The sequence below is a fragment of the Temnothorax americanus genome, unplaced genomic scaffold, assembly GCF_048541705.1.
Source record: "Temnothorax americanus isolate GAGA-0224 unplaced genomic scaffold, ASM4854170v1 Scaffold31, whole genome shotgun sequence".
Taxonomy (NCBI): Eukaryota; Metazoa; Arthropoda; class Insecta; order Hymenoptera; family Formicidae; genus Temnothorax; species Temnothorax americanus.
In genome coordinates, this window is record NW_027509453.1 from 1,477,361 (window position 1) to 1,504,653 (window position 27,293).

A 27,293-nucleotide genomic window follows, 5' to 3' on the forward strand; every position below is an offset into this window, starting at 1 on the left:
AGTGCGAAGATTTCTTCAGGAGCATTTATAAAGTAGTTGTAAGGATTGTCATATTCCCGACATTACGTCATGTCGCATCGCGCAAAAGATTCACTACATTTGTTGCATTACGGACGTCGAAACGCGTGTAATCGATAATTTATCTCAATACGTCTACATTCATATACCAGTAAAGTTTATTTATTCCGCTAGTTAAATTAGAAAAAAATTCTGCCAGATTAACACACGTTTACAGTTTCTCGTTTACTCGCTAGAATCAAACTCTGATGCTGTCAACCGAGCAGATATAATTGCCTTTGTTTCTAATTGCTAGAACCGAATAAATAAATTACGAACGCTGAAGTGAGTTCTGTTCGTTCTTGAAAGATTCGAAAATTTCATTAATAATTCGAAGTCGAGTGGAAGATCCTGCTTGCTACAAAGAAAGGAGCGTCTGGCCTCGTGTCACAGGTTTGTCCGCTGTATATGAGGTCCACGACGCTTTCTTGGCCACTCGAGAAGTCCACGAGTCCTTTCTTCCTCTATCACCGGCCATCGGCCACCAAGGACGACGCTTCTTATTCCTCATCGTTTTCTTCATTTTCCTCTTATTGCTCGAATCGCGACTCGCCGTACTTATACCCGCAATCATGGGCTTTCTTCGCGCGGAAGGTCGAGCACGTGAAATCGAGTTAGGTGTTTTTTTTTTGCATCGCTCGTCGAGAAAGGTTGTTGTCCTTAATGATTTTTATGGTTTAATTTGACTTATTTAATGCGATAGCGGAACATTATCTTCGACAAACATAACTGCGCGCTTTCCACGCTCCAATTATCGTGCTTCAATATAAATCTTGCTGCACCTCAGTGAGTTTTAATTTAATACTTTAATTTACTATTTTCCTATTTTTTCAGTTTACTTTTGGAGTACAACCGACAATATCGGGTGGGACATCGTAAATAGCGCATTAAAAGTAGAAACCGGTCAATTTTCCCGTCACTTTTACTATCGTTAAGACACTAATACCGCTTACATTTAACGGGGATAACGTTTAATCGCGTTATCCTTGGGATTTTATAAAAATGCGTTTTTATGCGGAAGAATCTATAATCGAGACTGATGAGTCGACGACAATAAAAGCTACGTCGGCATTTTAATGATCCCCCAGATGTTTTCGCATAAAACGATTGCGCGAACGTGATATGCTAAAATCACGTAAAATCAAGCATATTCCTGGATCAGTGAGTCGAAATTACGAAAGGAGGATAAAGAGCCGCGGGTGTTCCGCGTAACGAGACGCGCATGCAAAGTGCAAACGGAAAACTGTAACATCGCGGTTAGTATCCGACAGAGAAAGATAGAGAAGAGGGTGGGGTCTGACTGGTCAGTCGAGCTCTCACTTTCTATTGTCCGATCATGCCAAGAAATTGTCAAGCATGAATTTGATTTAACGCTCCTGCCATAAAGAGCGCTTCTTCAGCCGCGACAATTTTACAATTAATTTCTCGGTTGAACAGGATTTGTATTTTTTTAAATTTACGATTTTTTTTTGCAGTATACATTTAGATGAACATTTCTCGAAAATTTCGTACAAAACGTAGCGCTAGGAACAATGCGGTTAAATAAAATGAATGCACTTTTTCAATTTTGTGAAAACATAATTGTTTAGTTTATAAAACCGTAAGAAATTGCTAATCCATTTCGCAAACTCTATTTTATTTAACAGCGATAAATAAGGCAGGCATCCCTGTTACTTTCATCCTGTATCGGCAAACTAGGAATTCGCGTATTATTTTCACCTTACTCTTCGCAGACGAGTTATATATAGTTTCGATGGCGTTACGCGTTCGTAAGAAGCTTATATATAAAAGAGTTTATTAATGTACATACAACTATTTATATAAAAAATATAGGAATTGTTAGATCTTAGATCTTATTTCCATTCACGTCTCTGTAAAGCTCGTCGTTGTTGCCGTAAAGTCTCGGTGAATCATCGCAATCGACCTGTAATATTAAAATTAATTGAAAGGGTATCGAAATTAATTTGACATAATTGCGTGCCTCTATATTAAATAGTTTTTAGGTACCTTAAACCACCAGTCACAAACGCGAGTGGTTTGACTAAAAACTGTACCGTTCGGACAGAGAAAACTGAACTGACGTCCATTTGGCAAGCACCAATGCCACACCTTGAACGAAAAAGAAAAATATGAATATTAATAAGATTGTTATAATTATCAATCGACAATGAATTTTCCAATCTTTTCTACATACCTCTCCGAAAATCTTACACAAAGTATTATAAATATATCTTTTTTCAAACAATTCGATTATTATTTTGTAACATATTTTTTGTAATAATCAGTTTGTTTGTTTAAAAATAATTTATTACACGTGTCAATTCTCTTCTTAAGTATATTTCTTAATGAAATCAACAATCTCATTAAATGTATGATACTACTGAAACGCGCATTTAAATAATCTCGATTATTGAAATGAGAATTTGTTCGGTGACCATATGGACGCACCTGACATCTGGCCTCGGGATCGGCATAATAACCAGGTAACTTCCCTCCACAGGTAAACGTAAGTCCGAACGGCACCGAATTGTAAATTGGATAGTCTACGCCAGGTGTGTAACCATCCACTTGCTGCAACGCACAAATAATTATGCGTGTACAGATAACTATCGTTTTTTTTTCCTAACAGGTGTTACCGATTTGTTTGTAAATCGTTTTTTTTTCTAGTGAAATGCATCTTGTATTCTTATACGATTTTAAGTTTTTTTTTTAAGCAATTACATAATTGTCACACTGTATTTAGGGCGCGTTTTAAATTGCATTGCAAATCTCGGTGGTTGCGTCGAAACAATTAGCGAAAACAGTGAAACTTGGAGAAGCATAACCATACGCAGAGCCACTGTTATTGTTCTGTTGGAACAATAACAATACGTTTCGACATATATCATCTCGACAATGGCATGAATGTGTATACATGTTGTAAATCGGACTTCCTCTCTCTTTAATGCGAGCACGTACATACATTCAGCCTTAATTAACTTACGTCAATAAATTTCATAATTTATTTCTTTGCATTAATTATTACATGCAAAGAAATGCAGTATATAAAAGTATGCTTTTAATTATGCTCTACAAAAGTTGCTCAATTCAAAAAACATTATTTTCAAGATTTTAAATAGATTATTATTCTCTCCAGCAACTTGATTGAAATTTCAGCTAATTTATATTTTTGAATTATAATAAATGTAATATTAGAGCAACATTAAAAATAATTTTTCTGCAAATGTATATTTCTTAAATTAATTAACATTGTTTAACAAATACGTTAATGCTTATCCCAGTTTTTCGCTGCAAATAGAACGCGATATAGAATTGTTTTCGTAATTGGCCATCGGTCAAAACGAGAAAAAATAAGGAGGCAGTTGCGACACGACGCGTCGGCTCGAAACCGTTCAGTACGTGCGTGCACGTGCCAATGTTTGACCGGAAGTCGGGTTACATTGTTTCTCCCTAGCGGATGCGCATCTCCGCGGCTTTGTATACGATCTCGTGTTTACGATTTCACATGTACATACGTATGCAGATGTACGGTTCCTTCCTTCTCCACGCGCCGAATCTAACTGGTGATTCCAACGCTTGGTAAGAAGGCCGGCACCGAAAAAGTGATTCACCTGTTACGTTGCACTTTTACTTCTAAGGAATGACATGTGTCGAAGTTCAAGCAAATCCACGCGATGCTTATTTAATGAAAAAGTAAACGGTGCAAACTGCATGTATACAATTATGTATAATTTGAAGAAGAAAATAATTCGAATAGACTAAACATTTTGATATATGTGATATGACAAATAAATTTTGTTTTAAACATGAAAATAATCGCGAGTTATTTTGTCTTTACAGAATAACGTCGTGAAAGATACGTTAGTCGAAGCAGGATAGTGAAAAACATAGTATAAATTAATTGAGTATCTTATCTTTCCGTTTGTTAGCTTCGTGGCATTGAAGCTGCGTTTTATTTCTCGGCTTATTATTCTCTATCCCGATTTTCATCGGTTTCGCGTTCATCATTTCCGGTGAAATATGTCTTCTATAGCTGTTAATTGCAGGATCGGATGCGACGAATCCACACAAATGGTCATGTATTGTTTCTTCTCATCATTAAAATTAATTAATATAACATTTTGTAATATTTTGTGAATATAAATTTATTATTATCTCATAATAGTCACCCGAATATTTTTAAATTAAAATAACAAAAAATATGGCTAATCACGTGTTACTTTTTTTTTTAAATTCATGGTTTATTTAGAATTTCGCCATTATGGAAATATTCACGAGTTGCACTTATATATATACCACCAGACTTATATACATATACCACCGCAGAACACGTTTAGATTAAATCGAGAATAGACTTTCGTCTAATGAGGCACCTCGTACGCGGACGAGAAAACATGCTCGTGTAACACGGGTTAATTAATGAATTACTTCATGTTACCACCTTAAGAGAAAGATGATGCGTGCAGCTATGGTTCACTCGCTGTTATTGTTACGCGATATACCGTGAGAAGCGACGATGAAAATGATAATTTTCATACACCCTGCTAGGTTTTGTAAAAGTGGAATATTTACGAAATATATTCCCCACCACCACCACACGTGCATGCATATTGTATAATTATTGTGTGACAAAGACATAATCTTTTTCATGGAGTTGTAAACAAATTTCTTTTTTACAACTGCAATATTGTTTGTGAGTTAAAAAAACAGGTTTTTGAAGGAAGATTTTTAACTTACCGCCATTGTTTCATACAGTAAAACCGCGCCGAAAAGCAAAAGAGCGCAGATTATTACTTGATACCTCGAAATCATCTAAAAGTTGAAAATTTAATTACTCAATAATCGATGTTTAAATCAAAAGTGTATTAAAAATAATTGTTTATCTCATACAGATAAAATTAAATTTACAAACATCTACAGGTAAAATTAAATTCACAAATATCTGTTTAACTTTATTGTTGTATAATTTCGAAGTGCTGCTATTATTTTTGGAAATAAAAAGTAACCGAAATTATAGTAGGAAAGAGATGAGGTGTGGAGGATTAAGTGATGTGTGCTTACTTTTCTAAAAAATCTGATCCCCTTAAGTCCGCAGTGTCGCGCTGCGTGGTGATCATTTATCTTTCCGTGTTCCCTGTCTTTTCAGTTTGTCGTGTACCGCCGCACTTGTCCGATTTGCTTCAGGTTCGTAAGGTGATGCTACTTCCAAAGTATCTTTCTCAAAGGATGGCTCCATGAGGTGGTGGTATATATATGGCTTTAGACACATCAGCCAGACACAAAAGGGGGGACTCTTGAGAGTCTCTCTTTCTTGGAGCTCCCACATCAGACGAACGGAGAAAGAGAAGATCCCAGAGCGGTGGAAGGAGGGATGTTCTTCTGTGGTGCAGCAGATTCTTCTCTTGCGCAATCGTCTCGTGCTCTAACACCCGTGAAAATATTCGTAACCATCGTACTTGAACCGTTGTGATACCTGTGCTCTTCTTTCCGTCTCCCTCGAAATACAAGAAAATTCGAGTGGTTATTATAATTACTCTTTTTTTCACATCTGGATCTTCATAGAAATTTGCTTCCATAAAATTTTATTTAGATCTTTTTATTGTGTATAAAATAAAAACGGTACTAACTGAGACTCTTTTCTGAGCAATATCTCACCTCGTGGAAATCTTCAGTCAATTTAAAGAGTTTAAAGGAGACTTGATATCTCACTTGATCAAGATGCGCTCAATAAATTAGCTACTCTTACTTGGGAGTTATGTGTCTAATTATTCTGGCCGCTGTTAGAATTACAAACGACTAAGGAAAATACTGGTTATGCAAGTAAAAATATACACAGTTCACATCTGCGATAATGAATTAAAGAATTTGAAATTTAATTCGCATCTCTCCAACTAGTGAGAAAGCAATGACGTTTTTCTTTTTTATTAGTACTGTAAGTACAGACTGTGTGTGTAAATTGATATAAGTGACAAAAAAGGGAATTACATATCGAACACAGAGTCTTGTCTTTGTAATATCAGTATTCAGTGCTTTTTCACTTTGCTAAGAATATGATTGACGTATCATTCTGTTACATAAGCGATCGAGTACTCTTTTAGCTCGCGCGATCGTATCGTTAATTACTGTTTTGTACGTCCACGCTGGAGGGATTGAGATCAACGCGTCGATCTCTTCGATTAGATACGATCCTTTTTTTCCCTTTTTTTTTTCGATTATAGATTTTTTTGCAAAACGGAAATGCTCGTCAGCAGGTCGGACCCGAAATGATTCGTTATTCTTATCGTGCGAGATACATCCAAGGTTGCGGTGTCGCGCAACGCTCAAGCTTGTTCGTCCTAACACAAATCAACGAATGTGAATCTACGTCGTTCTGTCTCTTATTGCTTCTTGAGATTCTCGCGATTGTACAATGCCATGATGTGACATACGCCATTCATGTTTTGGCAACCAACACTTTCACCCTGGATCGTAATAGCAATCTTATAGTATTGCGACCTGTTAACATATACTAACGCTCGTATTCGCTAATGAGATTTTTAATGACCGTTGCTGGACATTGGTGCGCGTGCGCGAGTTTATGATCTATCGCGATCTATCGCGATGCTATAATTGCGCAATACAAAGGAGACATTTCAAGATCTTTAATTTATAAAGTTCTCTTAGGGAGATTCAATAGCCCGTTTTACTTTTTTACATCTGTGGGACATAAATCTGTGGGACAGCGATGACATTTACGAGTATTTCGTTTAACGTGCGCGCGGCTGACTGCTCCGGGAAAATATCTTCATAAACGCATTAAAAACGTGATGACCTTGTGATACATTGCTGAATTAAGAATCGCGAGTCGCATCTCCCGCGAGGTCGAGCTCATTTGCATTCTGTTACACGTGCGTCAGCATCTTCCGCTTTGAGCCCCTTAATTTTCGAAACGCGTTTCGTGCCAATTAACGATGGATAATTGACACTTGTGAGCTTTTCCAGATTGACATGTAAACTCGGTGGAAAATCAGACATCCGGCCGTTACGGGTCGTTGATGACTTACGCCATGAATTATGCACCATCATTTTCCCTTTGAGAAGCAAAAACTTCAAGTATCACGTTTTAATTTTTTATAATTACATTATTTTAGATTTTGAAAGATTAATTATTTTTCAGTTTTTAAAATATCATTTATTTATAAAAGCTAGCTGTAAGACTCCTATAAAGAAAAATTTTAAATATCTATAGTACATTTTTTACGCTGTATACGGAGCAATTCTTCAATTGCGTGCGTTACGCGTTTCGTAGCTTTTATATTATTAAAACATTGCGTCATACATACACACATATGCAATAATGGCATGCATTTCAAGAACAGGAAACAAACACTAGGAGAGCGCATCCCTTCTCTTCTTACGGCTGATTTCGCACGGATCGTATTGCAGCTCGCGTTGCGTGCGGATGCGGAGTGCCACAAACCGCGGGCACAGACTGTGGTTCTTAATTAAATTATCTGTCTGCTAATTAGATATTGGAGCGATTGCAAAATATTCGTGACAACCGTGGGAAGATCTCTTTATTACTTTTTACGCGTAAATGAAATTACGCTGGAAAAACACCAGCGAGGAAAATGTCTTTCCCGCTCATTAAATAATTCGTCATCGTTAGCTCATCGTTTACTCTGTAAAATAGTCCTGATTTAAATTTAGGCTGAGAAATCGTTGACCTCTGAATTACAAAACGCGAGAGAAAGATTCTAAAATAAAACATAAAGTCTATGATATAGAAAATACACGCAGAAAAAAAGAAGTGTCAAATCTCAAGACTTATTCTCATATATACGCAACAATCTATAATCTTCGAATAATTAATGTATTGCGTTAAACGAAGAAAACTTGTTTGAATGAAGTCATTTCTATAATTCAACTAATTGTAAGAAAAAAAGGTTGAAATGAAAAATTAAAATTCTTATAAGAAGATTATAGATTGTTGCGTATATACGGCCGGTATTCATAATTAGATCTTATTTCAAGACCGTCTTAAGTAATATCTTAAGATGCTAATACGGCTCTGTGATTGGTTAAAAAAAGACATCTTAAGATTGTACTTAAGATGGTCTTAAATACAAGAACCGACTATGAATACCGGCCTTACGAGTATATAAGTTTTGATTCGATACTTGTTTTTTTCTGTGCGTTTAGATATAATTCTCTTGGCAAAAATTTGTTACTTAGCGATCTCTTGAGATCCCAAATCAAGTTCCTACTGATGGTTTAGAAACGTCGTTGCACTTTTTTCTAAAAATAGCTGGAGTATACTATGCTTGAGAAATGTAAGAAGATATATTTCGAAGGAATGTTTCTCTCTCTCTCGCGACACTCGTCCAGCATCTTCGCACGATGCGCTCTGCGGTATAATCTGCCGCAATTTCATAACGCCTTGACTTCCGAGCGTCTTCTTTCCTGTCGCCGGATGCCAACAGAGAGAGAGGCATGAAAGTTATTCTCACGTTTTTATTATACCGCTCGCCAAGCGTCAAATAATTCATCGCGAATCGGTGATAGTTTCTGAAGAAGAATCAGAGAGATTCCTGAAAGATTCGTTGATTGCCGATGATAAATCCAATGATATAACAAATAATTGTTGGTGCATTACGACACATATGCCGCGTTATTATAAATTCGCGGGAGAAGCATTGTTTCCATTTACGGCTGCAGCGTTCCATATTAATTGCAGTTATAAACGCTCATTAATGGGGAATCTTGTGTGTATTTTATTACGTCATATTACTTAATGCGATTATGATTGATATCTGTGTGAAATGAAGGATGGAAAGAGGGCAAACTGAGAGAGACGGATAGATTTGACGGAAGATAGCAATATTTTAGACACAGCCAAATTTTTTGTTTCTCGTGATTAAAAATTCCCGAGGCCGCTATTGCGCATTGTTTCTGTCGCATAAATTTTATTGTGTTTTACTTATGTAAGTAATAAGAATTATGATGGAGAGTGAACGTCAGGAAGTTGCTCCGCAATAGTGTTAATGAGTCCATTATTATTAAATTCTATATATTAAAGACGCAACTTTAAATATTATTCAAAAAAATTGTTATAACTTACAAATGGCTATAAAATTACTACGCTCTCTCTATATGTACGTCGATCTATGAATGTACATGCAGACATATGATTAAACTAAATATTCTGTGCGATAAATTCTGTGATAATTCAAAATCAGAGCCCTCGATCTCGAAGCCGAGATCTGAGAGTTCCTCTTCCTCGTCGCGATTGTGATTAATGTCGGCGGCGTCAGGCCTTATCGCCCGCGTCACCTTAGGTTTATTGCAGGTGTATCGGCCTCACACACAAAGGCATTCGCGTACGTAACGTGCGTATACGTACACGCCTATATCGCGGCTCGTTTTATCAGTCAGCGCGATTCCGAACGAACGAACGGCGGCGACGACGCGCGCTGTCCCACATTTTCAGTCGCACGTACACGACAGTGCATACCGCAGGTGCCTGTCAATCGTTCTCTCCTAGATATTCCGGTCTCGGATCCGCACGGAGAGGTCCGCGGGTACGCCGTGCAGAGCCGTGGCGAGTCTCGTTGCACGCGGATGCACCGCCGCCGTCGCATCCCGCGTCATCGTTCTGCCCGGCGCCGCGGCGCGACGATGTTTCCGGAAGCGTGGACTTTTTCAGCCGCCACCGCCGCCGTCGCTCGCCGCAGGTGCGTCGAACGGTAAGATCGCGATCGGTCGATCGCACCTGGGTGAAACGCACGCCACGCATCGAATTCACCTCGATTTAGAACGAGCTGTGCGTAAAACGCGCGTTTGTGTGTGGGTGGATTCGTTTACGCAGGGCTGCGTGCAGAAACATCACCCGAGTGCTAAAAATCCTATACGGCATATGTTATACGTGCACTATAGATTTTCAGCATTCGGCGGATGATGTTTTTGCACGCAGCCCTGCGTAAACGAATGCACCCTGTGTGTGCCTTCGTCAATCGTGCGTCAACCGTCGCTGAACGCAGGAAAGTGAAGGTAAATATAGCTGAAGGTAATCCGCCGCGTTTTTAATATTTGATGCTCCGACCGTTTTCGAATCGGGAGCGATATGGAATTCCGTTGTCCATCGCTACAGATCGGATCTTTTCGTCCGAATGGATCGTGATTTCTCCGATAAAGAGCATCGCGTTTGTGTTTCGTCGCGCGTTGCGACTTGCCGCAACTCGATTTCCAACTCGGGTCCGACGGCTCGCGACGATCATTGTAATTAGCATGCGGCTATTGTTTAAATTAACGATCGATGGTGCCGCGCTCGGCGTGGCTATCGTATAAATTCTTCGCCCGATAGTTTCGCTCCCGTCTCGCTTATGCAATCGCACGCATCCCTGCGTTTGCGCCACCGACCGATAAGTCGCTTCACGTTGAATAATTGCGCGTGTTTTCTCGTCGAATATTTAGCAACGAGAATTTCAACCGTAAATCTACGACACCTGGCGTGTCGTCTTTATCGCGAATGTTGACTGTGAGACAAACGATATGATAAAGCAGTTCAATGATCATGATGACGCCACTTCGTTATTGTTCGAAAAAAAAAAAAACAACATAAAATAATCTTCGAATAAATGATCGATGAATCAGTAACACGTGATTGAAAAATCATCCAAGGACTCAAAAAAGAAGGTTTCTTTTTACAACTTTAACTACGTTCAAATTGTTCTGTTACCATGAATAAAGTGTATCTTACAAGCTTATCTCGTTGATAACGTTCTCTATCTAAAGTTTGAACTTGTGAAACACTATGTTTTATCGCCATGTTTTACGAGCCGTGGCAAAACAATTTTAATTGCAAAAGTGAAGAAAACTGATAAAAAAAAAACAAGTGGAACGGATGGCTCTGCCTGAACGTCTCGTTCTACGGTTCTACCTGAGTTATATTCGTCGGCCGTTGCGCCTCGCGAAATGAGTATCGGCGAAATGAAGCGTGTAAGTACGCAAATGAGAGGCATCGGATAGTTTTTATCGGAGGCCATATGGAACGATCTCTTCTATATGTGCACAATTTTTTCTAAGTTCGATTCTACCGGCTTACTCTATCAGAGATCTCTCGATACGTTGAGAGAAGAAAGAAACATATGCTTATATTTTTGGGAATTCGTGTTTAGAACGATTTAATCGTGCGGCGCAACACACCGTCAAGCTTTTCCCCCAACGAATTCAATCCGCCGCGCCGTTCAAATTCCGTGGAGGACGTATGCGTGGCACGCATCGTTAGAATCTCCTTCGTGACACGACCGTAATAGCTTCCGGTCAGACATCCAGCGGCGCTCGCTTCCGGTTCCCACCCTACCACGAGCATGAAAAGGGGAATTGGTTGATTTCGCGTTGTCAGATGTAATCGCCGGCCAAATATAACGTATAAATTTACGCGGCGTTGGCGACTTTTTCCTTTCCGACGAGAGCGCGAATATCGACGCCGATGTGGGCGAGAACGTGCGCTTTATAATATAATGTCGTGCAACGTGACGTGTATATTAATACGGGCAGCGCGATTGTCTGCGCCATTAGAGCGTTTTTGAACGTTTTCCTTTTTAGTAATTCTCTCTTTATTATCTCTTATTGTACAAGAGGCCGAGATTCTGCGAAGTATCGTCGAAGAAACTAACGGAAATCTAGGAAACCGTAATAACGAGCAGCGATTCCATTTCATCTGTTAACGCTACCGTTATCGGGCATCCCGAACCTTCTCCTCTTTATACTGCTCACGCACATGCACACGGATGCTAATTAATTATACGAGGTGTTTTTCTGACTTCTCGATGGTGTGCGCGATAATAATGGGTTTAACATGCAAACTATCTGTTTTACGGGACGGCGATAAGAGATACTCGCATAAAGCGTATATTTTAGAAAATTCTGTTTTTGCGAGACACCCGTTGAATAGTCGCTCGCATTAACAGTCCTGCTATTGTACGCGGGTGTAACTCGGCGACAGGTGTACAGGCACCAGCTACGTACAGGACGTCCCATAAAATACGTTTCTTTTTTACACGCTATTTTTTGTGCCACTTTTAGATCCATTTTTTTTAACTTATTATAAAAATTTCTGGCGCATGGATAATGACCGTCTCAAATGTAATGTATATCCGGAGAGAGAGAGAGAGAGAGAGAGAGAGAGAGAGAGAGAGAAATTTTTATAGTAGAATTTTTTAAAATACATATTTATGTAGCACATATTTTGATGGCTAAATACAGTTATTTTACTGAGAAAATATTATAGAGGAAGAATAAGATTTTGTTTAAAGAATTTTGTATCATATAGTGGTTTGTGTGATTGTATATGTAATTTATACAATATTAAATCTGCATTTTCATGCACATAGATTAAAATTTTTATTACTCTTGAAATAATGATCGTGGATGCCTCGTAAAGCGCGCGCGAAGCCGAATAACAGAAACACACCACACCTATAACCGACGGAATACATTAATGAATCCTTCCTCGCCTGACTGTCGGTCACCTGACTCATTTCCTGTGGACTGAAAGAACCCCCGGTACGTTTAAAATCGTCGATACAATTGCATCCCGCGCGCATCCGCTGTCGGGATGTAATCACAGAAACGCGAACAAAAACCCGTCATTGTCGCTACGCGTATTGCAGAGAACAGTGAAAGTTAAAACAGTGAACGTCTATCCGTTGTATAAATTTTTTCCCCCTACGTTTGTTTAATTTATAACACAACAATAGATTGAAGTTACAGTACGTAAATTAATATATAGGATATTAACAAATTATGGCAAAGAGTAATTATAAAGACAGGGGAAACGAGGAATGAATAGATAATTATTATTGACAGTGTTGTATAATAGGAGAAGAATAGGATCGAAATAATAGGCACAGTTCTTATTAATTCCCTTATTGTGTCATAACGTTGTAAATAGAGGCTTTGTCCGAGCGATTTCACTATAAATAGCACAAATATACGGTTCGGTGCAGTGAAGTGGAAGAAAAAGGAAGAAATAGGAGGCTCCGAGGAACCAGTACGATGCAAGGTGCAACACGTGCTGCCCGACAGCTGTTTTCCGGTTTAAATTCGGACGTTAAGTCCATTTTTAATTTCGTGTCCGGGCGCACCTTCAAATAATAATAATTACTATATATGTGACACGGGGTGAGTTCTTCTTGTCTGTTGCAAACTCGCGAGTCATTCATCGAAACGCGCGTCTTATTCGCATGTACTAGAGGCCGCGTTCCAGGGAACGCGACCGGAAGTAGATTATCGTAAGAAGAGTTGCAAACATTTTTTCTATATTTCACTGTTTAAAGATTATAGGAGCTCCGGACGGCACGATAGAATAAATGTATCCTGATCGGCAAATTATTTGCAGGTAGCCTGTTATCTCTGCCCGATGTAAGAAACGAGAAAAAAAATACAAGAGGAAGAAGCGGCATATTTTCATATCAATCAGCTATGGAGGACGAAGACTTTGGTTTCGCAAAGAGAACGGACAATGTCCTGAAGAAGATCCTTACCGTTAATAATGATACAACTCATAACGTTGAGCAACTAATCTATTCTCCACCGAAGGTTGGTTTTTTACTCGCGTATACGCGAGTATAATTTTTGTAGCACATATCCCGTTGCGAACAGTAACAATTAACATCTAATATAAATCTACAGGAAGATAGATTTGTTTATTTATTTTGAGACACACATTTAAATTTCATACTGCACATAAATGCCGTAATTAGCAATACAAATATATATACAAATGTAATTGTATAATCAATTCTACAATCACGTTTGCTATGACTCACGTTTGTTATGTAGTAGCTCATTATATACATGTATGTCAAGCACGAATTTACGCGCGTTTGGCGAATTATTGCCATCGAAATGTTCTTCCTCATAGAATACGATGAAAAAGAAGACTTATGCTTATGACTGCATTTTCAGCGTACAACGATTTTTAAAATATCTAACAAGAAATAAGTATAAGATTTAATTAATTGTTGTTTTATAAATACTAAAAAATCGCTAAAATCGGCAATAATTGCGTTAAGAAGTAGAGATTTTAAGATATTCTTTAATTTGCGTTATTTACACGTCGATCAGATTCACTTATATATTGTTTATACACGCGTCACCTAAAAATGACGTTTCTTCTTATCGATAAAATTATCTACTGTTGCGATGAATATCATCACATTTCTCAATGGTCGAACTGATAAAGACGTTCCAGAAAGTGGAGAAATCCAAATTCGAAGTGTTTCGAACTCTGTCATTTTGGTGTCATTTTTCGCAACATATTCTGTATATTTCGTATCTTATATATCCTATATTTTTTCTATATTATATATATATATATATATATATATATATATATTCTGATATATCCTATATTCTAAAGATTTGTATTAGTATTATTAAATTGATTATTAATTTAATTATGTGATTGTATCTATTTTCCAGCTTTAGTTTGAGACTGCGTTTCAAGACAGATAGTAACGGAACGTGGTTTGTTAGGACGATAAAATGATATAAATTCACGCAAATAATATTATTAGACACAAAAGCTCCAGTTTTTGACCATATAAGGCATATTTTTTATTTATTTGTGTTATTTATATGTCGGTCGAGTTCATTACATTAATATTTTTTAATTTTTGTAGAATGATGATATAGAGCGAATTACATTGTGGAAAATTAGAATTTTAAGGGGCGCATTGTAAAAATATGAAAGTAGATCGACATTTATATAACTTGATAAAATGTAATTAGACATCGGAAGTCGTTGGTGGAGGTGGATCGTCGACACCAGCGCCTCGGATTGGGACCGGAAGCGAGGGTTCTGAACGTGCGTCAACCGCCTCTGGCTCAGTCGTGCCCAACACGCCGAACATACCGAACGTGGTGGAGTACCATCTTAAAGTTAAGCCTAGGTCAACGACAAGGCACTGCCGACTCGACAACGTTCCCGTGAGTAGCGTTTTAAGACTCTCTCGTGGAGAACGCAGGTAGAAAGGCGCGCTCAGGATTATTGGTTGCGCGAGGATCGATTTGCCGTTTCCATTAGCGTTATATTTGTCATTACAATGTTCTCGAATACAAAGCGTCGTCGTGTTGTAAATTATCCCGTTATTCATTCCGTGTTTTGCTTCTTCTTGATTTAAATTCACTACGCACATTCGCATTCTTTTCCCTATCCATTATAGGCCGGTATTCATAGTCGGTTCTTATATTTAAGACCGTCTTAAGTACAATCTTAAGCCGTCACCCCCCCCAATCATGCAGAGCCGTATTAGCATCGTAAGACATTACTTAAGACAATCTTGAAATAAAAACCGACTACGAATACCGGCCATGTAGAAACTTTTAATCATCAGTTGTTTAGATCACAAATGATCGCTTTTGGATTTTTCAAAATTTCGATCTTAAAATAATTACTTCAGTAGACTCGCGTGTTAAGGAATATGAATTTGAAACAGAAGGATCAGTTTTTTTTTCTGGAAGAGATGAAGAAGGAGAAGAGTCCGGTGTCTTCTGACGATAAGAAGAAGGATCTCGTGTCGAAGCTGTCGCGTCTCTCCATCGACAATAATGTTTTCGAGGGGTCTGCTGATTTGCCGCAAGTATTTCAGGTATAATTTTCAAACTTTCAAATAAGAGATTGAACTTTTCGAAAGTCTTATACTAATCGATAATAGGATGGCTATGAGAGTCAATGAGCTATGAGTCAATGGTTATGAGAATGTAATTTATTTGGAATAAATTAGTTATTTTGATCACCTACGCACCGATAACTGCGTCTGATTCTCATAGCCATCCTATTAATCGATTTTTTAATTTCGAGAGTCCTAACTTATTATCTTATACTAATATTCACTCTAGCTGTTCTCCAATTAAATAGTCAAGACAGAATTACACTGTCAATATATGAACAACAATATATGAACACTCATGTAATATATAATGTATATTTATTTATTCTGCATATAGTATAAAATGAATTTTTTAGAAAAAATTCTATATGCGGAAATTTTGAATTAAATTAAAAAATTACCTTATTAGTGTTTCTAATATTTAAGATAAAATAAAATAAAACTTTAAATTAAAAATGAAATAAAAAATTAATTAATCTATTCTGCACAATTTCTTCAGAATTAAGATGTTAAATGAAGGACGCGTCGTTAAGATTTCGAAGTTTTGTTTAAGAATCTTTAGGAGATCCGCGCGTTACGTATTCAAGACTACTTAGGCAGGCCGTTTTCAGGTGAAATATTTGGGGTCCCATGATGCAAGAGGTCTCTGGGGCATCAAGCACACGAGAAGACCCGTCGATAATATGGTCTCGGCCGCAAAAGCTTTGCCGACTAACACAATGCTTCCTCTTATAAAGCTGGTAATCTCCCAGGAGGGAGTTGCCTTGCTGCCGCTGGACAAGAGGAAGCAGGACGCAAATTTATCCAGAATGTATCCTATCGAGACAATCTCCTACGGAGTACAGGATCTCGTTTACACCAGGGTCTTTTCTATGATCGTCGTCCGTGAGACGGAGAACTTTAGGAGAATGTCACCGTTCGAATGTCACGGTTTCGTTTGCGAATCGAAGTACTACGCGAGGCAATTGACATACGCTCTTGCTGCAGCTTTCGAAAATTATTCTAAAGCCGTAAAGGCTCAGGAGAAGCTGACCGGAATCACCACGAACAACACCGCCAGGAAGAGATTCGCGATCGACCTGAGGAGTCCCGAGGAAATCGAAGCGGACCTTACGATGGACTCCGAAGCGTAACTTTCAAAATCTATTGTTATTTATTAGATTAAGTTATAGATTAATTGTAAGACATAAATAGATATAAAGTTTTAATTAAAAAAATTTAAGAAAAGGGAAAAATTTTTATAGAAGGGATTTGCACGAAGAAATAAAAAAGCTTGAAAGTGATGAATTTGCGTATATTTCGAAAACTTACTTCGAAATATACGATTTCGTATTCTATATAATGCGATGTAAAATAGATTATTATATACCTTAAATAATATTTTTTTTAAAAGGACAATACAGGGTAGAAAGAGAGCGTAGTTTTATACAATTAGATTTTCAAAAGGTACCATCGCATTTTTGTCACGACAAAGAGATCCATATATTCACAATATATTACACAATCAGAGACTTTTAATTCTCCAGATATTTCATAGTTTTCGTACACATGTGTTGTTTAAAATTAAAGTTAGAGGAATATATTTTTTTTACAATGGAATAATTACTCTGACATAAAAAGAAAATTTAACATATTTTGTTTGTATGGAAATAGATTTATTGGAATGCATTTAGTAAACATACATGCTATATAAATAATAAAATTGATACATAAGTTTATGTAAATAGTTGCAGATACAATTATATATTACTCGATATTACAACCGTAATCGAGTAAATAATTCTTATTTTTTTATTAGTATCGCGGATGCAGCATATTCTATATCATATTTCTGAAGAGACAATTTTCCATCTCATAAAAAATATGCATATGAAATATACATAGTTTCTTTTTAATACAAATCGATGATTTCGATTCATTTATTTAATATTCAAAATTACATCTCTCTATGTATGCGTTACGAATTGGTGCGCCAATTCGAAAATGAAAAACATATTCATCGTCTGAGTGTTGTTATATAAATATGTGCGTTTGTATAATTGTTGTTTGTTTTATTATTTTATCGGCATTACGAAAAGTTAAATAGGTCTCGACTATCCGAGACATGATAGCTAGTTATCCAAAGATATCGAATAGAAAAACGATGAAACGCAAGAGTTGTGGATGATATTTCACGCGTCGCGACTTGTGCGATTTCATGAAAATTTTATGATGATTGACGAATCGGACGATGGTTTTGGATCTATTTCTAGCTGTCTTACGTGTGCATGTATGTTTCTAGTTTAAGTTTATTACTCTAAGTCTAAATCTATCATCTAATCATAACATTAACGAAACCTATAATAGTAACAGAGAATTTATTGTTATTTAATGCAGTTTTTATATTTTTTTAAGTTGTTTTATATTAAGTTCATGAAAGACCAATATCGATACATATCAATTGCTGTAAATAGTTAGATTTGCCAACAACACCTCTTTATTGTCGCGTGTATATATTGCTTATCTAATAAGTTCTTATTTTGATTTTTTCCCTTCACGTTTGCAAGATTATCGCGACACGATGTTTACACATTTTAGGCTTGGGACAATCGTGTAAAGTTTCTCCTTGTATCGTGCGCTTTAGCAGTTAGCTATCAGTATTAGATGTATATTTCGCCTGTACTTATATATTATTAGTCATAAAAAATATTTACATGATTTTTACCTCAACGTATTGTATAATATCCTTCTTTAATAATAATTATCACGCACATGTTGTGTTAACTTTTTCTTGAAATATATATCTAAATGAATGCAACATGTGAAAAGAAATTGTCACTGTGTAAAGAAATTCAACTTTCCTCCCAGTATCTTTTATTTTATATATTCGATGAATAATATTAATTACATATATGAACGTTTGATACATTTTTTCACATAGTTACACGTAATATACGATTTGTGTTTTATTCGTATTTTATTAGTACTGTACAGAGTTTTATTTTACTCACATCGTAATTATGTGAAATGATATATTTTACATTGTAAAATAATTGTGTGACAATAACTTAAATTTTAGTTCTACGCATTATCTGCAGCCATTATGAAGGTTCTTACGAGGCAAGTTTATAAGGTATAAGCGATTAACTTAAACTCTAAATGAGCGTTTAGTCATCCTTGACCGGGGCAAGCTAAAATTTCTTTTATACTTTAATCGAGATTGGCTAATCATAATAGTCATCACATTTTATAGTGCTATTTCTTTTTAATAAGCCGATTAAAAAATGTCAACTTTTAATAAAGCTGAAATAACTTCTCTCGATTTAGCAATCTCGAAGTTTTCGGGGATGACTTTTTCGACAGCGTTTCCACTTCAGGTTTCAAAATCTTCGTCGCATTTTTCTTCCCTCGGTCCTGATCTGCCTCTTCCTCCTCCTCCACTTCTTTTCCAATGTTCTCGTTTAGAGAGTAATATTTTTCCGATTCCTCGCATGGTATCGAGCTGTCCGTTTGTGTGCATACGAATGTCGCCTGTAAGTAAATCAGAATATTATGTCTCTGATTTTTAAACCAAGAAAAAATAAATTATCACTGTATTTAATATCAAAGCATCCCTTTTAATATTTTTTCGTTTCAAAAATACGTTGACACACAGAGTCAAATGTTATCGTATGAAATATTAGTTCACCTGATTGAAAACTGTTTCGGCGGGACAAATGAAGCTCCATCTAATTGAGCTCCTTGTTTGCGGCATGCACACGTGAAACACTTGGCACTCGTTCTCCATGTCGGCATAATAACCGTAAATTCTGTCCTTGCACGAAAATGTATCGACGATATTCTCGCGAATAAGCGTTGCGTTGTCGGGAAGCAGCAAGGCACCAGTTTTAGATTGCTGGAAAATTTGATTGAAAAATTTGATTATCATGAATTGCGCACGCGATAATCCGTGAAGCATTCGCCGGTGAAAAAGAATGTAGAAATATCGACGTCTCTCTAAGGACCTTGAATACTGGAGTAGGCCTCTTGGATTTCGGCTGTTGAGGCAAACTCAGAGCTATCGCGAGTAGACCGAGAAGTAACGCGGCGACGAGCTTCTTTCGCGTCATGATTTTAATGAGATATCGCGGAATACACGTGTTCCTTCCTATGTTATCTCCTCGAGCGCGCTGGTGGTCCCTTGTCACTGCGGTTGGTTCCTCGGTAAAGCTGACGTTTGATTGTAGTTTTGTGTTCGGGGATTTTGAGAAGACTGATGATGTGAATTTCGCAGAAGGGTGTTATATAGTGACCTGCGCGAAAAGATCTTGAATATTGTATGAATGGCCGATTCTCGGTACATTTGAATCAGTAAATCCATCACGTTTGGTCTGCCAATGACCATCGCCAGACGTCCACATCATCCTCGAAGGCCCGATGCAAATGCCGCTGCTTACGGCTTGATGATGTGCTCATTTGGCAATTTTTATTTATATTATACTTATAAGCATAAAAAATACTTTGTTGCATGATCGGCGACTTTTTTGACGCAGGAAATCACACACATGATATTTGAAAGAACGTAACTTTTTATTAAGTTATTAACTTTATTCGCTTATTTTCAATCTGCTGTTAAATTAATTGAGCACGGTATTAAATTATCGAGTATATACGGTTTGTCAATGCAGCGATTGCGAATAGCGTATTCATGCATTTGTTTCAAAACTTCCGAAACTTTTCTTTTCATAATTGTGTCAAGCGTATTAGAGGAAATGATTTTGTTTGCGAAACATTAACGACAATTGATAGTTTATCAAGACATTAACAGTCAGAGAGATCCTTCGACTGAAAAAGGATTATTTTCAAAAGGAGCCAAGTGCGTTGAATCGTCTATGAGGATGCCAAAGAGACGTGCAATTCGAAGGCCAGATATAAATTACATTCAGACTGACAAATGTGCCGAAATTCTTACGTGGAGGGAAGTTCAATTTCTGGCTTTGATCGTAACTCTTTGATCTCATGGACTTGTTCTCTAAAATATATCGTCGTTACCTATTTTATCCCCAAACGCGATACGTTAGTCCCATTCCACGATTGGCTGCGTTCCAATCGAAGACGGGATGTCTTTCGCGCGAATTCGGCCATCGAAATTTGAGGGCAGCCCCGGCCGGGCTTTATCTTCGTTAAGGCCGCGTCGCCAGCAGCATTTCTTCGGGTTGTGAATACTTAATAGTATCAACGAGATAAATGTAGATATCCAATTACGAAATCGCGCTTGCTTTTGGTTATCGACAATACGCATGAACAGATTAGTTTTCCTAGAGGAAATACACGGTAGTTTCTTTAACAAAAAAGTTTTTATATATAGACAAGATGTGACTTTATGTTTTCATTAATTTGTCAATAGGTAAAAGAAAATTTTATAGAAAAGTAAAAATAATAAATGTAGATTACGTCACAAAATCCAGATATTATCAATAGCGTTGTGTGCATCATAAGAAGAAACAATAAATTATTTCATGTATAAATATAATTTTTTAAATAATTCTCTCTTTTTTTTAATAATTAAATTAACAGACACTTTTATCTTAAATTTATCTACGTGATAAATATATAGCGTTTCTTTATTTTTTATTTTAAAGTTACTAAAAAAAATGTCGGATACATGTTTCTTTCGTAAGAAACTTCTTCCTGCGGTTCATGGCGCATCGATGTGCCGCAATCGTTGCATAAATCTCGTGCGTTTATCATTGAAACGATCAGTAGCAAGGTGAAACACCCTGAAAGTATCGCCGCTCCTTAAGGATTCCAGTCGCATTATCCGTCGTGCTATGACGAGGAATACAAAGATTTCGGGATGGTCCACCGGTGCGACTGAAGAAGGTCACGCGATTCGTGCATCAGAACCGCTAAAGTTTTCTCTCCGTAGCGACGAGATGATTTTTCCTTCGTCGATAAACGCAACCCGCTGCAATCGTACCTTAAAGAAATACACGCGAAAGAAATCGTATACTTGTAAAATTTATTAACAAAAATTTTAGTACACGCTTCTGTAAAAATTAATTAACGGTAGCTATTACAAATTATTATTGTTTTTTGCAAAGAAAATTTTTTTTTAAAATAAATTTTTTTACTATTATTATATAAACATTTAGAGAGAAAAAGAGAGAGTGAGAGAGGGGGGGAGAGAGAGACGTTAAACTTAGGTTTAAGGTTTACTGAGTTTTTTTAGAGAATGTAAATTTTTTGTAGAGAATATATAATTTTTCTGCTATTATTATATAAACATTTAGAGAGAGAAAGTGAGAGAGAGAGAGAGCGAGGGGGGGGAGAGAGACGTTAAACTTAGGTCTAAGGTTTGCTGAGTTTTTTTAGAGAATGTAAATTTTTCGTAGAGAATATATAATTTGTTCTGCTATTATTATATAAACATATAGAGAGAGAAACAGAGAGAGAGAGAGAGAGAGAGAGAGAGAGAGAGAGAGAGAGAGAGAGAGAGAGAGAGAGAGAGAGAGAGAGAGAGAGGGAGAGACGTTAAACTTAGGTCTAAGATTTGCTGAGTCACGATACGAGTAATAGCATGTTCTTTTAATTGAAATAGTTGATCCTAAGAAATCTCTTCGTAATGAGATAGAACAGGTACTCGTAAGTAACTTTGGTATGACTTAAGGTGATTAAAAAGTATTTTTATATATGATAATTAGAGGTCAGAGAAATCTCTCCGATTATCCATCATTAAAATGAAACTCAAGATGATCGTGTAACATATGCCGGCTCTCACGATGCAATAAATTAAATAAATAAATACTATACAATGTATAAATATCGATGTTGTGTCGCAAATATTTCCTGACTCTCAGACTAAAGTTGTTAACTATATAAAATTAAAAGAACGATGAGGCGATAATCATTTTGCGATGAAATTTGTATCATCGTTCGATTCTTCTTTGATGTTTCTTGCGCAAAAGGATCGTCTCCTCGGTCAAATTTATGCGATCTTGATGTCAGTCCTTGGGTACGTAAGCGCGGTAAGCAAGTTCCTGAGGCGTTTCGTTCGACGATCTTCCCCAATAACCATGATCGTGATCTTCGTGATCGTAGTGATGCTGATGCTGTGCATGCTCGTAGTAGATAACCTTGGAAGGATTATTCTTCTTGATCTCTATCCAAAACCTGGCGGCGTTCAGTATCAACGAGATAACAGCGATGATGAAGAACTTGAACTGGAAGTGGGTGCTTATCAGTTGCAGCAACAGGCTGAATTTCGCTTTCAGCAGCATCACCAATGCCAGAATTTTCTGCAAATGTTTCAGCTTCTTCTTGCTGATCTTCTTCTTCCGCGCCTCTTCTAAAAAAAATTGCAAGTATTATTATACAAATTTTCAGCGAGAAAATTTCCTTTTTGCGAGTCTGCGCGCAGAAAGGACTTTTGTAAAACGTGAAAGTGAATGATAATTGCAACTGTTGCGAAAGCGAATGTTGGAAATAACACTTTTCTTATTATAAATGCGATAGTGGCATTTTAGCCAAAAATTGCTTTAAATAAATTCGGTGTGGACATGATCTTAATCGAAGCACGCAATCTTGCGAACGTAATGCAAGGATCTCCATGCAGGTTGACCTACAAACCTTAACCCGTATAGTGTATTTCGTTTGGCTTAAGCGTCATATAATCGTCCGCAACCGGTACAACTTTCTTAAAAAGAGTCACACGGATCGCTTTCGCGGAATTTTCTCGCAATATAAAAAAAAAATGTCTCTTTCGTGTCCTAAAGATACCTCTTCCGGTCAAGGTGTCTGTGGAATGGATCCAATGATTCACGAAATGCCACTGATACCTCCTATCATTGATTCCACGCTTGCCCGTCGACGAAATGTTAAATAGATATGAATCATAGCGAATTAGCGTAATGCCCGTCGAATTATTCAATTTGTCGTCGGCAATTTACTCGGGAGTACCGTACAGTTTTTTGTACGCTCCAAAAGATAACGAAGATAATATTTCCGGTACCGTTATCAGTCATCAGCTAAGATTTTATTTGCTTTTTTTTTTTTGACAAATCTGACGATTAATATCTCGTTAGAGCGATTTTAATCAAACCGTGACGTTCTTTGTCCTACGAATTTAAAATTAACGTTCGCGGACCGACGACCGACTCTTATTTTTTCCGCCCGTACGTATGATTCGTGTCTGTTGACTTTAGCTGGAAAAAATAGGCAAGAAAATGGCGAGTGATGCGATACCGTTACCGTCGACTTGCCTAAGTCGTGACATTAAATTAGCGTAAACTGCGTTACAACGTCGGCGACACGCGCACACGAGCACAATTGCGTGCAAAACATTTAAACAGCTCGCTATAGCGACCCAGACGGGAACTTTGTGGATCCGATCGTGCGTTAACTTGCGGTTTACTTTGCCTCTTTGAAACGTTAACTATAATGTTTACGTTTCCATTGACGCCCAGTCGATGGTTAAACGTTGTGCAAAACGCCAGAAAGTTCGTTCACCTCTATATGATCGCGAGGCACGTTACCCGAATCCGCGAAACTCGCTCGCCTTGTCAATGCGATTTACTTTCCTACATTGATCTAAGGCCGGTATCCATAGTCGAATCTTATATTTAAGACCATAAGTATACGATCTCAATCACAGAGCCGTATTAGCATTTTAAGACTTTGCTTAAAACGGTCTTAAAATAAGAACCGACTATGAATACCGGCCTAAGATACAGTTGAACGTCGTTCATTCGTAGATCCCATTCACCAACGTCGATACTACTTCCTTTTTTAGCGACTCCACTTCCGATTGAACGGTACCTCTGTTCACGATGTTGATTGATTTATAATTACGATACTTCATCGATAGCAGTTACTATTTGTGATATATTATTTATATAATATTATGATGTAATATATATATATATATATTACATCATGATATTAAAGTTGATCGTAAATGGAAATCGTAATCGTAAATTAATCGAAAAGTTAATTATCCTAGATAATATTTACACCAAAATTACTTTTCACATGTACGTTTTTTCGTTTTATTTAAAAGTATTGACTACAATGGCTACGCGTTTCGGGAAAACTATTATAGGGAAACAAAGTACGTAATGGAGAAGAAAATCGGCACAGTAATTTTCAGGGCACTCAGATGAACCGACTTCCCGTCGTTACATCTCCAATAAAGGAAGCAGTTACGAGTTCGGAAAGAGTTAACCGACTTTGTCCAACAGTGGCTCTCGGGAAACGCAGAAGAAAATACGACGTGCGTGGACGACCTTACACGTGCTCCACGTGCCGTCTCATCGCGATTAGAAATCTGAATCGCGAAATCGCCGATCTCGATCTACGACAGCTTAATTATGCTGACACACTACTCGGCCTTGTTTGTACAAAAGTGAGAAAGAGTTTATATTATTTTAGGATAAGTAGTAAAGAGTCACATGTTGTCGGACATCAGCGAAGCAATAATAAAGAAGAGAAAGAAAAAAGAAATATCGAAATAAGCGATTGCATGGAAAGAAAGCGATTAATTCAGAAATTAATATGTCAATAAGAAATTGTAAGATATTAAAATAAGAGATTGTAAGATATTAAAATTATCTCCCTTTCCATATATATTGATGATATTGCTATTCTAATTTTCTGATTTCTAATTTTCACCTATATTGTCCTGAGCGTCGTCCTCCTCTACGATTTTTTCCGCATCGTTCTCCTGCAGATCATCAACGACCTCAGCGATTATATTGCCAGCTTGTTCGACTACCGCGCTCATCGGCGGCTCGCTCTTCTTCCCGGTAATTTCCAACTCGATCTGGTCCAGGTCGCGGGCCAGTCTTGTCCTGAGGCAATTTCCCGCGTGGTCCGTGAACATACACTCCAGAATGCCGATGTCATCCTCCTTCGGCTTGTTCTCCTCCGTGCAATGAACGTGCAGAGCGAGTCCGAGGACCAAGAAAACTGGCGCGATTATTCTCATGGTTGCCCGTCTTTTCCGCCGAATTTATATCGACCCTCACCGATCGAGGCGCACCGTTATCACCACCGAAAATCGCGCGATAGCTTCCCTGGTCGACTGGCTACCACGTCCGTCACCCTCTTGTGCTCCGTTTTTTTTCCTCCGATCTTGACCGTCAACCGTAGCCTTGGACCGCGTGTCACAAGCTCGAAGTGGTTGTGGAGCGTGCGTGGTCGAACATATATGAGACTGGTGTCCCTTCCATCTCAACTTCCGCCAATAGTGGGTTTGGTTTCATATAAGTCTACCGGATACCCCTCCACCGTGGTGGTCTTTTGTGGGCGCCACGACGAAACGTGCGGTATCGTTCCAGAGGGATTGCGGGTTCGCGATGTATTGAATGGAAACGATCTCGATAAAGTGGGATATACCTCTTCTATATGTCACTAATACATGGCAAATCATTCATGGAGTAACAACGAAATCACGACAACTTTCATTTTTGAAGTAACATCTCTCACGAGACTTCTATTTCTTTTCTATTTCCATATTTCTATTATCTAGTTCGTACCTTTTAATTTTGTCATCTGACTTTTATTTTTTTTTTAGACTAAAAATAAATACAATAAAAATAACGCAAGTACAACATATACAGCACCCGCTTTTTTAATTAGAAAAATTTATAAAATATTTTTTTGATTTTTTAGACGATCAAAAAATTACAGACGATCAAAAAACAGAATTCGAATTACATGTAGCAGCGATTTTAAAGTAGCGTACGAGCGACTTGGCACACGCGTTTAACAGTACGTAGACCGACGACAAAAATTCCACTTGATCGGCTACACGATGTTAACCCAATTCTGGCTTTTGTCATCGTCTCAAGAACAAAGAAATATCAAATCATAGTGAAATCGTTGCTTCGAAACACGTTTAAATCGCTAGTTACATATGTGTGTTTAATAACTCTTATTCCTAATACACCCCGAACATTTTTTATCGCTCTATGTATTCTCACGTATTTATCCCGTTTGATTTAATTATTTCAAGTGCAATAATACTGTTTGTTTAAGTCCATTTCGCCTACAAGCCTTTCACTGGAAAGATTGAAATATCACTTAACGTTCGTTCGATCACCATAAGAATAGTAATCCGCTTTTCAGAAGTTCAGAGCCTCGTAGTCACGCGCGCCGGCGCGCGTGACAACTCGACTGTCACAACGTGTCACAATGGGGTTCTTGTGCCGTTAATTAACACGATCTCAGAACGTGTAGCCGTCGGTTTCGTGAATTATGCATCAATCATACGGGAATTTTCGCCTTACCTTTCACTGTATACGATTACGACGTTCGCCCTTTCCGTATTTTGCTCGCGTCGCCTTTTAATCGTCAATTACACGATGTAATAGGCATAGTGGCGCGCGCGAATATCATTATGATAAGTTGCGCATACGTATATGGAACCTGTCATAATAAAACGAAATACGGCTTGTTCGCGTAAAGGTCTCTTCGCGCTGCCAATCAGTACGTTTGTTTTTAATAATTTGAATTTTTCTTTTTTTTAAGAAAGAATCATCCTCTCTAATATCTGAAAGGACAACCGTGCAAACCAAGTGTAACATATTATTGTAGAACAGAAATACTAACGTGGGCTTTACT

At 37.6% G+C, this 27,293-nt stretch overlaps 4 protein-coding genes across 12 annotated transcripts; 1 reads left to right on the forward strand and 3 right to left on the reverse strand.

Annotated features, from left to right (window-relative positions):
* Positions 1-1,835: 1,835 nt before the first annotated feature.
* LOC143900932 (U-scoloptoxin(01)-Cw1a) lies at positions 1,836-5,292 on the reverse strand. Its single transcript, XM_077412722.1, has 5 exons — positions 5,119-5,292; positions 4,795-4,869; positions 2,506-2,628; positions 2,065-2,166; positions 1,836-1,981 (listed from the first exon to the last, which is right to left on the reverse strand). Exons 2-5 carry the CDS (start codon positions 4,867-4,869, stop codon positions 1,904-1,906), a joined length of 378 nt encoding a protein of 125 aa, XP_077268848.1. The 5' UTR covers positions 5,119-5,292; the 3' UTR covers positions 1,836-1,903.
* Positions 5,293-9,479: 4,187 nt separating this feature from the next.
* LOC143901033 (uncharacterized) lies at positions 9,480-18,524 on the forward strand. 9 transcript variants are annotated; one of them, XM_077412965.1, is made up of 6 exons: positions 9,480-9,782; positions 9,973-10,086; positions 13,439-13,638; positions 14,833-15,030; positions 15,540-15,692; positions 16,325-18,524. In XM_077412965.1, exons 3-6 carry the CDS (start codon positions 13,522-13,524, stop codon positions 16,844-16,846), a joined length of 990 nt encoding a protein of 329 aa, XP_077269091.1. In that variant the 5' UTR covers positions 9,480-9,782; positions 9,973-10,086; positions 13,439-13,521; the 3' UTR covers positions 16,847-18,524. The 9 variants fall into 9 exon arrangements, with proteins under 9 accessions (XP_077269091.1, XP_077269093.1, XP_077269092.1 ...); XM_077412967.1 differs by having other exon boundaries at positions 10,010-10,086; XM_077412966.1 differs by having other exon boundaries at positions 9,480-9,770.
* Positions 18,525-18,986: 462 nt separating this feature from the next.
* Positions 18,987-20,024, reverse strand: LOC143901044 (uncharacterized). The gene is made up of 3 exons (XM_077412980.1): positions 19,697-20,024; positions 19,381-19,587; positions 18,987-19,223 (listed from the first exon to the last, which is right to left on the reverse strand). Exons 1-3 carry the CDS (start codon positions 19,799-19,801, stop codon positions 18,987-18,989), a joined length of 549 nt encoding a protein of 182 aa, XP_077269106.1. The 5' UTR covers positions 19,802-20,024.
* Positions 20,025-20,613: 589 nt separating this feature from the next.
* Positions 20,614-26,112, reverse strand: LOC143901034 (uncharacterized). The gene is made up of 2 exons (XM_077412971.1): positions 25,341-26,112; positions 20,614-23,019 (listed from the first exon to the last, which is right to left on the reverse strand). Exons 1-2 carry the CDS (start codon positions 25,654-25,656, stop codon positions 22,676-22,678), a joined length of 660 nt encoding a protein of 219 aa, XP_077269097.1. The 5' UTR covers positions 25,657-26,112; the 3' UTR covers positions 20,614-22,675.
* Positions 26,113-27,293: the final 1,181 nt, after the last annotated feature.